At 40.4% G+C, this 18,434-nt stretch overlaps 1 protein-coding gene across 2 annotated transcripts in view; it reads right to left on the bottom strand.

Annotated features, from left to right (window-relative positions):
• Positions 1-18,434, bottom strand: part of UVRAG (UV radiation resistance associated) — a 324,277-nt gene that overhangs the window by 5,749 nt on the left and 300,094 nt on the right. The window contains exon 15 of one of the 2 annotated variants that reach the window (XM_052652385.1): positions 1,051-1,147. The exons of the other annotated variant lie outside the window; for it this stretch is intronic. Within the exon in view, the coding sequence (XP_052508345.1) occupies positions 1,051-1,147 (97 nt within the window). The remainder of the gene's footprint in view (positions 1-1,050; positions 1,148-18,434) is intronic. 2 annotated transcript variants of the gene reach the window in all.

The following is an 18,434-nucleotide window of genomic DNA, read 5'->3' as shown; positions in this document are numbered from 1 at the left end:
GGAGGTTATGTGATCTCTTCAAGGTTGCAGAACCCACATCTGAGCCCACACAGTCATCTGCATCCCATGTGGGAAAGTCATATTCAAATTCGACTAACATTTGCTAAGCACCAATGTCCGATATGCCAGATATCAAGCTAAATGCCATTATATGCAGGCCTTCACATTTAATCTACCCAACCTATAGCTAAGCTCTGGGGCGTTACTCTGTTTTTTTTTTTTAAATTTAAATTTTTATTTTATATTGGAATATAGTTGACAATGTTGTGTCAGTTTCAGGTTACAGCAAAGTGGCTCAGTTGCTCATATGCATCTACCCATTCTTTTTCAGGTTCTTTTCCTGTGCAGGTTACTGCAGAATATTGAGCAGAGCTTCCTGTGCGGTACAGTAGGTCCTGATTGATGTTACTCCTATTTTGATGCATGGATTCAAAGGCTTTGCTAGATGGAGACTTTGGCATTTGCTGACATCCTGAGTCTGGGATCTTTTCCAGTTTCTCTGAATTTTTATGAGAACTGAGGTAAAGACAGTATCAAATACAATTTAGAAAACCCAAGTAACAATAAAACATTCCCTCTTAAGAATGGTAAGAAGATGAGGTATTAGACAGATAAGGACGTCTACAAGTCTAACGTTTACCCTAACAATCACACAGTCTTTTTCCCCCCATTTGTAGCTACGCACCATGAAACCTTTCAAAAATTTTTACTAGTCTTTCTTATGATCTTAAAAATAGTAAGTTGAACAAAAACGATATATATTTTTTAATTAAAACAACTTTTAAAAACTTGCTATCTTGGAATATAGTTGATTAACAATGTTGTGATAGTTTCAGGTGTATAGTAAAGTGATTCAGTTATACATACACATGTATCTATTCATTCATCAATTTAAAAAGGCATTTTCCTGATAACTGTGGGCCATCAGTAGGAACACGTCTTACTGACTGTGACATAGTGGAGCGACTACTGGCCTTCCAGGGGTGTGTTTCTGAGTCTGAAGTCTGCACTCAGGGTTTTGTATGTCCTCTCTCACTGTCAGGCTGTTACCTGTGGCCAAGTCAGTGTTTTTGCCTGCAAGGGCTGCTCCTTTTTTTGACGTTTGTGTCTTACTTCTTGTGTTCTTATAAAGTAGCTGTCTTGAGAACTGTGTGCAAAGCAAGAATAAATAGGATTTGAGAGACAGACCAGCAGATATCCTGGGTACAATATGCATAGTTATATGAATTTTGTAACGTTAGTTTTGGCTGCTCAGAATTAATTTTTTTATTATTTCCAGGATCTCAGCAATGTTCCAAATTTTTAAGATAGCTGAGCTTTAAATAGCTCAAGCACTGAATGACTGTATTAAAATATATACAAACACACATGCATTTTAAATTATAATAATAATTTATTCTCCCTGGACAACTAAAAATATAAACCACATTAAAAACTAAAAATCAGTCAAAAACCTATTGGCCATCAAATAACCACTATTTGGATATTTTCCTTATAGACTTTGATTTTATATGTGTGTTTAATTTAAAAAAGACACAAAACCAATCAAACAAAAAACAAAATGAAAGTTGTGTTTGCAGTATATATACATATAGATAAAAAATATATATATATACATACACACAATTCTGTATCCTGTTGTTGGAAGTTATTAAAACCTCTTGGTAAACAATTCTAAGTGGCTACTCGATTAAATGAAATTATCAAAAGTTACTTAACCATTTCCTTATGTTTGTGGATTTAAGATATTCCTAAAATTTTATATTAAACTTGTATTTCTGTATAAAAACAATGCATAGGTTTTAAGAAAATAATTTTTAAAATTTTCACATTTAATAGAAGGTTTCTAGAAGGAATCTTCATTACACGTTTTGGTATTAACTAAATTCTTACCATAAAAAAAGGAACATTTTACCTCTACTGTGGCCTAAAAAGAGAAAGGTAGCAATTAAAAAGGCAAATGCCCCAAAGCTTTCAAGATTCTTTTTGTCTGATTAGAGTCTGGTTTCATAATTATTTTATAAAGATGGAAAAAGAAGTTGAAATCCTTAGATTTACTAGTTATTAAGATGAATTTTTAAAGGCAATTGACAATTTGCTTATCAAATGAAATTATTACATTATTTAAATTGTGATGAATAACTTATAAATAATTTCTACTCCTGGAAACAACTAAAGTAAACCTGAGTGTTCTGGGGAGGAGCAGGTACAGCAGAAAATGTGGCATTTCTTAACCCACCACTCCAGCCACAGGTCCCTTGTTCTAAGGCACTAGATTTGGGGACATAAAGCCTGAGGTCTAGCAATTGGACAGAGTCCCCGAAGTTCACTGCACAGTCTCCTTATCACCTGTTTGCTTTGAATGGATGTCTCCTGCTTGGCTTAGGTCCGAACTGGAAACATGACTTTTGGGGTTTAACGCTATAATTAAAAGGAATGTATTTAAAAACAACACCCCAAAGATACTGTAATTACAAACTTTCTAGGCCACGGTTTAGTGAAACAGGACATAGATTGAATAACTGAATCATATCAGGGACTGTTAAATAATAATATTCTTTTCTGCTACAAGCACAAAAGGATATCTTAGGATCCCTGACAACAGCATGCGAGGGAGAAGCCAAGTGGTTCAGAGTTTAGAGGTCACGGAGGACAGTCTGGTTTAAATTTGGCTTCTTTGGATCAAGTCTTCTCTGATGTCTCTAAATTAAGGTCATTAATTTCTTTTTCATTCTGTCTTTATTGTAATTATTTTGTTATCTCTTCAGCTATATCCAGAGCTATCTGGAGATAGATAGTAGTGGTGATGAGAATGGATGCTCAAACGTCTGGATCGGCAACCACGATTGATCCTGTTTATTTGGGGCTATAAATTAAGGCTGAATTCACCACTTATTAGTTATATGACTATAGGCAGTCATCATCTCTCTGCTCTAGTTTTCTTCTTTTTAAAACAGATTATTGGACTGTGGTAAGGATTAAATAACATACTTCAAACCCTTGGCAGAATGCCTGCCCATATATACCGATGACAGTAGTAGCTGTAGTTGTGGTTTTGGTCATTATTATTTGCTTCCCTAGGCTCTGGATTCCCAAAGTATTAGCCTCGTTTTACAGAAGAGGTTAAAAAAAAAAAAGAAAAACTTAGTTGCCCAGTCGTGTCTGACTCTTTGCGACCCCATGGACGGTAGCCCAGCTCCTTTGTCCATGGAATTCTCCAGGAAAGACTACTGGAGTGGGTAGCCATTCTCTTCTCCAAGAATCTTCCCAACCCAGGGCTCAAACCCAGGTCTCCTGCGTTGCAGGTGGATTCTTTGCCATCTGAGGCCCACAGAAGAGGTAACTGAGACTCAAAGACATTAACATCTTAGACAGAAACAGGGTAACAAGTAGCAGAGGAAAGACCAGAACCTAGATCTCCTTTCTTCCACTGTTTTCTTCTATACAAAATACTGTTTAAAGTAGGAACAAACTCAGAACTCCTCCCACACACCCACATCTCCACTCCTGGACATCAGGGAGAGCTGTCTGAATGAAGATAAGGAGTCAAGGCAAGTATAAAAGAGTGGGGGAGAAAGTACTAAATCAGAAGGTTTATTCTGCTCAGGATGAAACTTCATTCCAGCTTTTTCCTGAGTACATGGGGTGGGGAAGGCTTTGAATCTAGTGGAAATGCTCAACTGCCTCTATTTACACAATCTACCAAATGCTGCAGGACCACAAGAGCTCCCCAGAATCCTTTGAGCCACATTCTCATTGTCTCCCAACCTCTGATGTGTCATTTTTCTATAAGAATACAGGTTCAGGGGAAGGGAATTTTTATAAGAGGGAGAATTTCTCTGCTTCCCTACGCTAAATGAGGAGGACCCTGTTTAGCACTTCTATAACCACTGTACACATAACTTTGCCATGAAACTAATCCAGGAGACCGCAGAACCAGCTCATGGACTCCACTACCCTTGCCCCAGCACTCTTGCTCCCTCTTCCTTTTCTGTGGGTTTTACTACCTGAAGCTATAGCCTCTTTTTACAGAAAAGGGACAGAGAAAGAGGAAAAGAGGTACGGAAGCATTGGTCCAAAATGTGTTCTCATTTCCACATCTCCTGTATATAATACTCCAGACCCTCATGCGTAGCTCTGCCATTATATGAAATATGTGAGCCTGGTGAAGCACTGAACCTATGTTTCATCTCCTGTAAAGTGGGTATATCCATCTAACGGTTGTTGCAGTTAGGATTAAATGGGATCTACAAGTAAAATTCTTAGTACAATGAGTAGGTACTCCGTAAGTTATTAATAATAAAACAATAGCAACTGATATTTTATATGAAGTATCTATTAACAGCTTTATACATGGTCTCATTTAATCCTCACATCTCTACGATGTATTAAGAAAATGATCCTCATTTTGCAGATGAAGAAACTGAGGCACAGAGGTTAGGTAACCTGCCCAAGATCACAAAGAAACTAATTGTGGCTTTCTTGTTTTTGGCCACGCTGGGTCTTTGCTGCTTTCTGTGCGAGCTTTCTTTAGCTGCGGGGAGAGGGGGCTGCTCTTCGTTTCTGTGTGTGGGCTTCTCACTGCAGGGGCTTCTCTTGTTGTGCGGCACAGGCTCCAGGGCACGTGGGCCCTGGAGTGCATGGGCTCAGTAGCTGTGCATGGGCTTAGCTGCTCCGCGGCATGTGGGATCTTCCCAGACCCTTGTCCCCTGTGTTGGCAGGTGGATTTCTATCCACCGAAGTCTTAACTGTGTTTTAACAGAGGGTGTCTGACTAAATAAATGCTAATTTTCTTCTCTTTCCCAATCCATAGGACTTGCCACCAAAACACTCTCCACTTCTATATGAGGGAGCAGTGAGACTCAGAATAATGTTTTTGGGTCAAATGGTTTGATAACTTTTCCTTCTCTTCTTGCCTACATTAAGTTTGTGGGGCATTTTTACTTCCTAAGACTTGTTACGCTGTCATAAGAATCGTAATGCATTCTAAGTATCTATTATGAACACACATTCTACCATGAACTGTTATAAATGTGGAGACTCAGTGAAAAATGAAATAAAGAAAAGAATGTAAAGATTTTCCACCTCAAGAGCATTCTTGAAGCTGGGGTGAATTTTTAGCTCTCTGAAAAGTTTTTTTTCTCTGTTCTCTCTGATTCGCTTGTGCTTATTTTATCTGTCTACAACCAGATCTCACACTGTAAAGTATTAGGAAGGAGTACAATTCACAGATTCAAATATGTGTCTTTCCCTCCTACAAAATGTTTCCTCTGAGGAACATTACTAGATCACAGCTGGTCAAAATGCTAAATCTTGATTGTCTGGAACCTGGCCAAAATCTACAGCTACAACTCGGTGGAATAAGAATACTTAAAAAGAAGGAAAAAACCCCACACTTTTAAAATAACATTTGATCTTCTTCTTTCTCCCCCTTGTAGCAAGCTATGACCTCATGGCAGTGAGACCTCTACATGGAGGTGTTTAAGTTGGTTTACAGCCATTAGAAATGTTTGAAGCTCTGTGCCAACAGCATGTCAACTGTGCTAAAGAGCAAGAATAGTTTCTCACCTTCTTAAAGATTACTGCTTAAATAATGCAGAGCAACGACAGGGCTGCACAGAGTGCCAAAAGCAGGTTGCCAAGGCGAAGCTAAGGTGGAATTACGTCTTTTGGCAGCTGAGAAATTATGACATAAAGTTAGTTTAAAAAAAAAAAAACCTCCATAAATTAGGCTACTAACCTTTCTCAAAATCCAGCAAAGGCTGGGATTTATCTTTCTTCTTTTTCTATCTCAGATCAAGTAGAAGCTCAGAGCCTCCTTTTGGAAAAGCCAAATTGAACAGCTAGATCTTATCTTCCAGGAGGTCACTGGAGGTTAATAGTTTTAAGCATGTAAACTCTTGGCCACAGGCAAGCCATCTGAAGGCCTCTCACCATTACAGATAAGTGAAAGTGCTTAATCTTTGCCCTGAATGTTAACAAAAACAAGAAACAAAATAAAAATAGAAACAACCTTGCGCCAGAGCACAGGCTAAAATCTGCGCCAATGGTCACTTTTCCCCTCAGCTCAGCTTAGAAGACTTCCTGCCAGAGCCTGACTAAATAAAAACAGAGTTTTGAAAAGGAATAACTGAACAAGGGAGTCTTTAGATTTTATTTAAATGGAGTTCTGATGGAGAGATGAATTTGTGAAAGAGAAAGTTCCACCAGCAAAGGATAAAACTAAGCAAGCTGAAAAAACCCATTTCCCAGGCTCTGTGATGTGAGCGGCTTTGTGGTCCTGGGCAACAGGGCCCAGCTGGGAAAACAGAGGTCCCAGCACAGGCTATGAACAGAGGCTGAAGGGGGTTGCCCACAGCCCGGAGGCCACCTGGAGGCCAGCTTGGTCTCAAGGCTGAGTTCCTTGGGGTCAGGGAATAAACAGTGATCCAGAGACAGACGGTCCCAGGAGCTGAGAGGTCAACCACTGCACTCATCAGCTTTCACTTCTAAGAACTCATCGCACAAACAATGTACTGAAATCACAGGCAAGGCAACAAACATTATGAGACTGCAACACAGTCTGTAGAAACAGAGGTGCCAGCAAGGTTACCTGACGAACCCTCAGAGTGTCTAGACAGCACTTGAAATGTGGGAGAGGGATAAGGTGTTTGTGCTGAAATCTTAAAAAAAAAATCTACGTTTGCCAGGGAAACCAGAGTAATAGCGATGTCACAGACCAGTCACAGGAAGAACCTGACCAACTAAAACCTTGGTCAGAATTTACAAAGTAGACTTGCAGAGACAGATGCTAAAGGAAGCATTAGACTCCGGAGACCAATGACAGAATCTGTGAAATTAAGTCTTTAGAAAGACACTGCAAAGCTGAACCACCATCTCATTTCTAATAAGCTCTGACACAAACCGAACCATGAAAAGAAACAACTTCAGGTGTTTGTTATTTAAAAAGAAAAATGGATAGCTTTGCCACCATATCCAGAGATGCTGAAGGCCTCTGGAAGAAATGCTTGAATGACAGCCATCACTGAATCACTGCTTAGAGACTGTGGGACTCCAGGGATAATGTCTTGGGAAGCTTCTCTCTCATAGCCCTCTGTATTACTATAAGAGGTGCAGTATAAACAGAACATAGCAACTCATTATCTACTCCCTCATTCAAATATATGTTGAGTGTCCACTATACACCAGGCACTGTGTACTAGACTTTGGGGATGCACCAGTGGTTGAAAAAAGCCCTGGCTCCTGCTTTTGTGGAGCTTATATCAGAGTGGGAATGGACAGACATTAATGTAAAAATTACAAACATAAAATGACCACCTCTGACACACGCTGTGCAGGAGCAATCATGGGTTGAGAGAGCTTATAACAGAACCGACCCGGCCAAGGCCAAGATCTGAAGGACTAGACTTCCTCACCAGGTGAAGAGTGGGTGGGTAGGTGAGAGAATCCAGGCAAAAGGAACAGGATATGTCAAGACCCTACATCAAGAAAGAGAACAATGTTTGATGACCCAAACAGTCATCAAGTGAACAGCAGCCTGGTAGAAGATAAAGCTGAAGAGGAAAATGTGGTCTAGAGTAGCCTATGCAGAAACCCAGAGGCCATGTTTAGAATTTTCTCTTCAAGTCATTAAAGTGTTTTAGGCGAGGGGTGTGTATGTCTGTCCTGTCTGTCTAGTGGGTAGGGAGAGAAAGAGAGAGACACTGATCGACTGATCTGTATTTTGACAGGTACACTCTGACTGAAGCTGGAGAACACACAGGAGAGGGTCTGGAGCGGATGCTGGAGGACTGACCACAGGCCGAGCAGCAGTGCAGGTGAGAGATGACGGAGGCTTGGGCCAGAGTGGAAATGTGTAGCTGCAGACTCCCAGGCACATTAGGGGAAATCAGCAGAGGTTGCGGAGGTTGGAGTTAAGAGGAAAGGGACAATCAGACAGCTTCCTGGCCAGTGTGAAAGACTGGATGGAGATTCCATCTGCTGAAAGCAGAGCCCTGGAAGACCGGGAGGCTTGTGATGGTTCTGGTGGAAGACAGGGAAAAAAGGAAAAACCACACACACAACATGGGCACAGACAATGTGCTATGAAAACGTCCAGGAGGCAATCTGAATAGAGGTCTGATATCAGAAAGGCGATCTGGGCTAAAGAGTTATACTTGTGCTTCAATTCAGTGTGGGTGATAATTAAAAAACGTAGTTGTAGATAAGATCAGATCACTGGGCAGGGGTGGTGAATAAAATCAAAGAAAAGAGGGCCAAGGACTGAGCCTTGAGGAGCTCCTGTTTCTCATGATGAGGCAGAAAAAGAGGAGCCTACGAGTGAGATAAGGAGCAGTCAGAAAGGAATGAAGAGAACTAGAGAAAGGTCATGATGACCGGATTCCTGTTCTGGAACCACAGATGCTCAACGATCTCTGTATAAAACATTTTATTCTTAACACAGCTAGAAGAGAGGCTGTACAGAGTAATGGTTAAAGGAGAGGCCCTAAAACTGTTCTTCTGGGATCACATCTTAGCTCCTCCACTTGATGGCTGTGTTACATTTAAATTATTGAAACCTCTCTGTGCTTCAGTTCCATCTGTAACATGAGAGAGGATAAATGGGCCCTAGTTCACTTAATTGTTGTGAGGATTAAATGAGTTAACTAAATAATTCATTCAAAATGCTTTGGGAGGGTACCTGGTTTGCAATAACAGTCATCTGATATTTCTATCATGATGTTACCTCTTCTTACATATACAGTTATCCCTAGCAGAAGGATTATTGAACAAGCATCATATAAAATGACCTTTAACATCTCCAGAGTTGAAACGCAGCTTAAAACTGAAAAATCACATGAAGCAGTCAGCAGTCCTTTCTAATTCTGCAAAGCCCTGTCAGCCTTCCTGAAACCTAGTACAGTGTTTTAGATCTAGAAAGATATTTATCTGTTGATACATGCTAAAGGATTCCTCCTGAAAAACAAGACTTCCTGGAACAGGGCATCTCCCCTCCATTCATGTAGGCATAACCATCTTCCCAAAGCCCAGTTCAAGTCCTGCCTTATTTGTTAAAGCCTTCTTCAACCATATGCCAATTTAAAATGACCTCTCTGAACTCCACGATCAATACTTGTAATTATACCATCCAACTGATGCTTAACATGATGACTTGTATTTCAACACATATTTCAGTAGACAGTACTGAAATCCACATTCACTGCCTGGCAACCTGCTAGGCACTGGGAATAAAGGGGCTCATAAAATAAGGTTTCTATCATTAGAGTTTCCACTCGAGTCGGGAAGACAGAGAGTTCCAATCACCAGAACACCACAGTGCTCTGAACACAACACACATTTTGTAAGACAGAGGAGGGAGCCGGTAGTCACCTAGAGGACTCAGCGCAGGTGACTATCTTTGATTGGCCTTCAAAAGCTAAGGTAGAGTCCATCAGTCAGGCTGTCTGTGTATATTAAGGTGCAGAGGGATTAAGAAATGAAGGGAAGAATATTTAAGTCAGAATAAAATATAGTATGTGTGCAGTCCAACTGTGGAGCCAAGTCTTGTAAAGAGTGTATGGAAGGGACCTGGCCTTCTATTTTTTGAAACCCACTCCTCCACTTCCCAATCTAAGGGAGTACAGAGCACTTAGTAGATACTAAGTGAATATATCTGTTTTATGAATAAGTGGATTTGATTAATTGTACCCAAAAGGAATAATTTGTTGTTGTTTTGGGGCAATGTGTTGAGAAACATTCAGTTAATGTGAAAAAAAGAAAAAGAAAAAGAGAATGCTCTATGGTTACTTATGAAGAACAAAACTTTCTAAAGAGACACTTATAGTAAGTCTAATTGATGAAATATTATGCAGACATTAAAATGATGTAAAAATTTGGTAATGGCATTGGTAATATGCTTAAGACATGACAGACAAAAAAGCAGGACATACAACTGCAAGGACTGCGCTTCAACACTGCAGCTACATGTTACTGAGTACCTGCACGGTGGCTAGCTGGGCTTGAGATGTGCTGTGAAATGTATAATACACACTGGATTTAGATGGTTTAGAATAAAAATGGAGTGTAAAATATTAATAATTAAAAATACTGATCACACACCAATCAGTATTTTAGAATTACAGGAAAACTACTATTAAAATTAGTTTGCCTATTCCTTTTTACCTTTTTGCAATGTGGCTGGCAGAAAATGTTTAAGTTTCTACATACGCAGCTCAGACTATATTTCAGGGCTGATACAGATGATATGGTCTCCGCTCTATAAGTAACACATAGAAAACTAATTTAACAGTGGTTTCCCTCCCTGGATTCTACGGCTATTGTTTTCCCCTCATCTGTGTATTTTTACTTTCATTGATAATCAAAAAGAACGATGAGAGAGAAGGCACAAATAAAAACAGAAAAAAAAAAAAAATCTCTATTTGGTTCAAAGACTTGGCTGCTGGAGGGTGAGAAAAGCAGTCCGGGGACACCCAAATGACTTTCTCACTGATGGAGAGTTAGCACACAAAGGATGCTGGCCAGCTGTTCTCCATCCTGACTGGAGACAGAGAAAAGCGGAAATGGGTGTTAACCGCAGAAGGGGGCCTGTAAGTTAAATAGAGGGAAGAATTTCCTGAAGTGAGGGTGTTTAAATTCTGGAATGAGTTATAGAAGAAGCCTGGTCCCCCAAGGTCTTTTAAAATACTACAGATACCCATATGCCTTGTGTGTTCCTGTCTAGAGGCAATGAGATAACCTGTCAAGGTTCCGTCTGAAATAGTTGTCTTAAGAGTAAATAACCCCAATAAAGCTTTCTTTTTCATTTATTTTTGACCAGCCTTCACTTTTCATATTAAGGATGCCAGCCAGTAAGGAGTACTTTGAAAGGCACGCCCCTCTGATATGGCTACCTTAAGTAGTACTCTTGAGACTTCAAAGACAATGTCATTTGATCTAAATTTAAAAACCAGAGTCAGCTAGATGACATGGTTTTTAAGTCCCTTGAGTCACCTGCCAGAGACTAGTTCTGAATGCAGCATGAGCAAATGATGGAGGGAAGGAGAGAAGATAGATCTGCTTTTAAAAAATAAGGCTTAAAAAAACATTAATACAGGATAGGGTCTCATTTTCACAGGTGGATGTTTGGCTTAAAAGCTGAACTATTATATCACTACCCTCTGGTTTTAAAGAAAGATGGGTTCCAAAATTTTCATTATTTTCAATTGACTGAAAAAGCTGATTTTCTTAAAATGTGTCAAAGTTCTTACTTTCTTAATCATTTGTTCATTAAAAAAACTGTTCAACTTGATTCTATTTATAGAAAAAAACAGAGAATTAGATCAGAAACAGGTGAGCAGAAACACTATCTGATTTAACCAATGAAGAGATATGACCTTACGTAAATCCACCAGTTGCTTCTCCCAAAGTCACATCATTAAATGCTGGAAGGAATCAGAAGTATTCCAGCAAGCTGAGGAGTAGCCAAGGATATGTCTCCTCAGTATTCTAGCATCACTAAGGTCACGGAAATTGAGGCAGCCTCAATAAAAATGGCACGCCTGGCCCTAAGACATCAAGCAAGTCAGTGCAAGGCTGGGCACCACCGCTGCGGAACACAGTCCACTGAAGCCGGGGCTCAGGCTGCGAGTCCCACGTGACACTGAGACCGAACAATGCAGGAGAATGTTTTTGTAAGTCTTGTTCTTCAAAATATTTAATTTGTCTTATCTACTCATTCAGATTATAAACTAAACAACTGTCAACTAAGCAAAAGCAGGGCAAATCTCACACTTTTGAATTTTCTTTCGTGTTTTGAACAGTGCTGTATGCAGAGGAGACCCTTAATGAATTGTTAAATGTATGAATAATACTTATAATATTTTGTATAGTCCTTTTTAGTTTATAAACCACTTGGACAGACATTATCTCATTTGTTCCACATAATGATGCTTGGGAAATAGGGCTGCTGCCATTAACTCCACTGAAAAAACTGATACTCAAAAAATTTATGAAAATTAAATGACAGAGCTGAAGTTGGAGCCTACATTTTCTGATTCCCAAATCCAGTGCTCCTTCCACCGTATTGTGAAGCTTTATAGTCAGTAAAAATTGAGCTTAGAATAAAACATTTCATGTATAAAGCAGGAGAGATGGTTCTGAAATCCTGCTTTTATCATGTCTTTTTCTGAAAGAAAGAAAATGAAATTTAGGGCAGGCAAACACGGTGGACAGACATGTTTTAAGCCAACTCATGTGCTCCCTTAGCTTTCTTGTTTCTTAACCAATGCAGCTGAAACATACCACCATTTTTGTTTCTTTTCGTCTTAAAGTTCTAAATTCTAACAACCTTTCATGACTCCTACCAGTTTCCTATCTCTCTGAGGTAAGTGGGGAAAAATAAGCAACAAAGAATGCCTTCCTGTCTGATTCTGCAGTGTAGTTTTCTAGGGAGAAGATGGGGACAACAGAGGATGAGATGGCTGGATGGCATCACTGACTCGATGGACGCGAGTCTGAGTGAACTCCGGGAGTTGGTGATGGACAGGGAGGCCTGGCGTGCTGCGATTCATGGGGTCGCAAATAGTCGGTCACGACTGAGCAACTGAACTGAACTGAACTGGATTTGACTTAGATAGGCTTCCCTGGGGAAGGTAATAATAGGTGTTAGAAGTTCAGTGGCAGAGAGAGGAGGGCTAGGGAAGTGCAGAGAAGGAAAAGAATGACCACTAACTAATAAGAGGCAGCCTGGCATGACAAAAGGAGCATGCAACTAGGAGTCAGACAACCGGCTTTGCTGGCTCCAGTTCCATCACTTGTTATCATGTGATCGCAGCAAGTCACTTCCTATTTCCAAGTATTCTGATATGCAAGATAGTGATCATCATCCTTGCCCTGCCTCCTTCACAGGGTTGTTATAAACTTAAATAAAAACATGGTAGATTCTGCAAAAAAGAAACTTTCATTTTATATAACTTCTAACTATACCTGAGAGTTAACCTAAGAAAATAAGTAACCAAAATAGTAAGCAGGCAACTAGAGTTGTGGGGTACTTTCCTCTAAGTTCAGAGAAAGGTCGTATTAAGTACTTGGGGAAAAGCAGAAGGGAAATGGTGAATATTTTGTATCACTAATGTATAAAGAAGCATGAGCCATTATTAAAAAATGTGATCAAGAACCATGTTCTATATCTATTTGTAAGGAGATGACTGTAGATATTTTTTTTATGACTGTAGATTTTAAAGGAAAAATAAAATACCTATAATAAAGGATGGATTTAATTTTTAAAAGAGACAACTATGATTTCATTTACCCATGATATAGTTATAATAATACTTACCATTTGTTACTGTTATGTGCCAGGAAGTATGCTAAGTATTTATGTATTTAATCTTTATATCAACTTTATCAGGAAGGCACTATAATCTCCATTTTACAGATACTTTTAAGCAGAGAGTTTAAACTTGCCTGAAGTCACAGAGATAGTGAGTGGTAGAGCTACTTATTCAAACCCATCGTCTTCATATGCTCCTTAGAGCTGGGCAACTGCTTCCCACTCTGGCCTGCCCTGCAATCTTCACATGCCCCAGGTCCACTGAATGCCGTCTCCTTAGTGAAGGCTTGTCTGGTCCTCACCTCCACCCGACACTTTACACTGGGGAGTAAATGACATCCTCAAGAATGTCCCAGATAACTTCTCCACCTCCATTCACTACTTCATACTTTGCTGTCTATCGCATCTTGTTCCAATTTCAGTGCCTGCTCATCGCTGCTCAGAAGCTGGTGGGTAAGGCTTGGTGGAGAGTGAACCTAAGGTACCAGGGCAGGACCTGCTATCTCTGCCTGCTGAGTGAGTGAATGACTGAGGTAGGATGTGAGCTGGATCTTGAAGTGAAAGCAACGTTTGGAGAGAGCAGAGGCAAAGCAGGCCATTCTAGGTGGTGGGAACTTGTCTGAGAAAAGAACTGAGGTCAGAAATGAGGGGGGCCTGTCTAGGGGTCAGTTCAGCCGGGGTGAGAGACAGTGGAGAGATGTAATTGAGGACTGTCCCCAAGGCCTGGATGCAGGAGCCCCCTCACATAGTCTGTTCACAGCAGCACAGCACAGACTCTCTCCCTCTCAGTGCTAAACATATCACCTCAGTGGCAGCCGTCAAACAGTGGCTCGCGTGTCAGGGAGGCGGTCAGGCTTCCCTGACCATAACTCAGCACTGGCTGTGCATGAGCATGTCGAATGGAATCCTGGACCTCTTTCCAGTTAGTAGTAAAAAGAAGAGGAAAAATGGGATGTTTAAGTGGCATGGTGGTGGCTTTTAACCAAACCGTTCAAGAGGACAACCTCTGAGCTGAAATTCTGCTTTTCTAATTTGTGTTGTTTGGCAGTCACAACCAGGTTAGTGATTCGAGGATGAAAAAACGGAGACTTCTTTCGGAAAGGATCAGCATAAAGCGCTAGGAACTGTGCCCCAGGTAACTGTGCTTATGAGGAAAAGGGATAGTTTTATGATTAGTCAGGTAAGATGCTTTGATGTTAGATAACAATTCTGTTCTGTCATGTGACAGAAAAGAAAAATCACACTGTCTTTAAGAAACAAAACAAGCTGTCACACAACTCTGAAGCTTACCATAAGGAGGAATTCAGTGACTGCACTGACCGTCAGCCAGTCTGAAATTCTCGACACCAAAAGAACACACAGCAATCTACTTCCACCGGGACCAGTCTGTGAACGGTAACCACTGCATAGAGGATGGAAGTGTTTTCTTTTACAAAAGATGTAAGAGGCTCCCTTAGGGGCCTGAGTTTTTTTACCCTTTGCCCTAAGGAGCACAGGCTGGGGAGGTAATTCCTCAGTTCACGGCTGCTCTCGGAAATTCTCAGGTTTCCCCTGAGGCTGGAGTGTTTGTTCCAGTTTTGTTTACGTTTGGAACCTCCAGGCTGCCTTTCCACAGCAGTCTTTCCTGGGCCTGGGTTCGTAATGTGGCAGATATTTTGCACTACTTTGCATCTGTCTCAGCAGTCCGTTTTTCATTACGGCACCATAAAGTGGTGTCTACTATTCACTCAGTGTTAATGTGCTTGGCACAGCTGGCATAAAGGGGCACTATACAGATGTGGGAACTGGGGGCTTAATGGCTTCACCATGTCAGTGCCAGGGGACCTGGACTCCAGTCTTCCTGCCACAGGCTCGTGGAGCGGCCGTGCTTGGAAAGTCATTTAATTTACCTGAACCTCAGAAATGGAGAGTTGCTGGAAATGGCTATGTTTAAGGAGGGAAAAGACAGTCAGGGTGCAGTGAGAAAACACTTCTATGTAAACATTTTGGGTAAACTATCTAAAGAGACTGCAGAAGAAAGGGATCTAATTTCTAAAGTTCCAGTAACTGGTTATGATTTTGTTTCTCACTTAAAATATTTACTTTCCCCCTGCCTAATTTTGTATTTTATGTTTTGTATTGTTTTCTTGAAAGGGTTCCCTAATTGTATCAGCTCAATGTGCCACAAAACCTAGATCCCCTCTGTTTCTGAAATGAATTTGCACACTAGCCAAGTGGCCTATTCTTTGCCAGTAAAGCTGCTGTGCCTTTTCTAAAGCTGTTCCTGCTATTTGGGGGTGTGGGTATGGATGGAGGTAGGAGAGAGAGAAGAGGGAGAGCACATACTCGACAGTGTGTGACTTGAGCCGGTATAAGGACCATATGTGAGAGCAAGGGGAGAGGCGGGGGAAGGAAAGAGCTTGGATTTTACTCTAGCCACTGGAGCTAGGGAGTGATTAAGATACAGCTAAAATTTAAAAAGATCATGCTGGCTACTGTGAAGAATGAACAGAGATGGGACATGAATGAAACCAGGGAGACAGACTGGACTAGTGTAGTGCTTGGTAAGACCAGGTGGTGGCTGGGCCGGGGTGGGAGCAGCAGAGATGGTGGGAAGAACAGTTGGTGGGTAGAGATAACAGCATTTTTGCTGATGAACTAGACTGGATCAGGGAGGAGTGAAGAAAAGAAGGAAGAATGCTCCTCCGGTTTGAGCAACTGCGCAGACAGTGTGTCATTTGTTGAGCTGAAGAAGGCGAGTGGAAGGACAGTTTTAAATGCTGAGGCTGAGGTGCCTGTGGTACTCCAAGGGTAGGTTTCAAGCAGCTCTCTGACTATAGAGCTCACAGGAGAGGCTGACACTGAAAACAATGCGAGGAGTCATAGCTGGTAGATAGCTTTCAAGAGTGGGGCATGAGACCACGAGAGAAGAAAGCAGAGAGAAAAGGAGAGACCTTCAGGCAGAGCTGTGCAGTTCTCCATACTTACTGATCAAAAAAAGGAGGACAAACAGGAAAAACAGGCAGAAAGGAGCAGCTGAGAGGAGGAAAACCAGGGGAAGATAGTGCTGGAAGCCAAGGAAGGAAGATGCATCAAGAAGGCAGGAATGGCCAGCAAGGCCAAAGTCACTAAATACAGACGAGGCTAAGGATGAAAAAGTGGCCGCTAGGTTTGGCAACATTTGAGTTTTAGGCACCTACTAGATAAAAGGAATTCCAGTACACTGAGAGAACTGGAAATCACACTGGAGTGATTTAAGGAGGAACTGGAAAAAACAGAACATAAATAGACAAAAACCTCTTCTTTCCCCCTCAAAAAAGGAAAACCACTAGGTTTTCCAGACCTTCATGATAGATAATTCCTGTTGTACATAAACTCTTCCAGAGAATGGAAAAGGAGAGTGGAAAAGAAGGAGGAAAAAGCCTCAGTTTATTCTACTAGGCTGTTATAATCCTGTTACCAAAATCAGACAAAGATTATTGTATACATAAGCTAGCCTCATCTCAGTTTACAAAAGTAGGTATTCGAAAAATATCAGCAAATCATGGAATCTAACTAAAATTATATAAAAGAACTTATTTACAAAACAGAAAGCCTCACAGATTTCAAAAACAAACTTATGGTTATCAAAGGGGAAATGGGGAAGAAAGGGATAAATTAGGGGCTTGGGATTAACATTCACATTACTATAAATAAAACATAACCAACAAGGACCCAGTGCATTGCACAAGGAACTCTATTCAATATTCTGTAATAATCTATATGGGAAAAGAATCTGAAAAAGAAGGAATGTATGTATAACTGAATTACCATGCTGTACACCTGAAACTAACGCAGCATTGTAAATGAACTATTAGTCAGTGTGAGTCACTCAGTCGTGTCCGACTCTTTGCAACCCCACAGTCTGCAGCCAGCCAGGCTCCTCTGTCCATGGAATTCTCCAGGTGAGAATACTGGAGTGGGCTGCCAATCCCTTCTCCAGGGTATCTTCCCAACCCAGGGATCAAACCTGGGTCTCCTGCATTGTAGGTGATTCTTTACTACTGAGCCACCAAAGGAAGCCCAAATCAACTATACTTCAATAAAACAAAAAAGTGCATGCGTGTGTGTGTGTGTAATGGAATACTATGCAGCCATAAAGAGAATGAAATAATGCCATCTGCAGCAACAAGGATAGACCTAGAGATTACCATACTAAGTGAAGTAAGTCAGAGAAGACAAATACCATACGAGATCACTTATACAGGAATTTGAAATATGACACAAATGAATTTATCTAAAAAACAGAAAGAGACTTACAGACATAGAGAACAAACTGTGGTTGCCAAGGAGGACAGGAGTGAGAGATGGATGGATTGGGAGTTTGGGATTAGCAGATGCAAACTATTTTACATGTTGCTTTTCAGCTGCTTAGTAGTGTCCAACTCTTTGTGACCCCATGGACTACATACAGCACACCCTATCCTTCCGTACTCCCAGTGTTTCCTCAACTCATGTCCACTGTATGTATTATACGTAGAATGGATAAACAACAAGGTCCTACTGTATAGCAAAGGGAGCTATACTTAGTAGCCTGTAACAAACCATAATGGGATGGATATAAAAAGAATATATATATGTATGTATGTATGACTGAATCACTTTCTTGTAAAGCAGAAATTAATACATGGTAAATCAACTATACTTCAATAAAGTAAACTTTAAAAATTAGTAAATGAAATCTAATAGTATACAAGAAATAACACATCACAATCAAGTAGAGTATATCCCAGGTGGCAAAGATGGTTTAACAACAGAAATAAATATAGTATTATCTCAATAAACATGAAAAGCATTTTATAAAATTCAAAATGCACACATTCATAATTTCAAGAAAAACAACTCGTAGAGAGCTGGCAATAGAAAGAAAGTTCCTTTTGCTAATAAAGAATATCTATCCAAACCTGTAATAGACTACTTAATGGCGAAAAGAAGCATTCTCTTTAAAGTCAGGAATAAGACGACTGCTACTATATTACTGTATCATTAATATCCACTACTGTTGCTCCTCTTCCATAGAACATAAGAGAACAAAAAGTAATAAAAATTGTGAAAAGAGGAAGAAATAACACTATCATTCAGAAACATGATTGTATACACAGAAAAA

Source organism: Budorcas taxicolor, chromosome 15 (assembly GCF_023091745.1).
Source record: "Budorcas taxicolor isolate Tak-1 chromosome 15, Takin1.1, whole genome shotgun sequence".
Lineage (NCBI taxonomy): Eukaryota > Metazoa > Chordata > Mammalia > Artiodactyla > Bovidae > Budorcas > Budorcas taxicolor.
The sequence above is the reverse complement of the archived record's forward strand: the minus strand, read 5'-3'. Positions and strand labels throughout refer to the sequence as shown.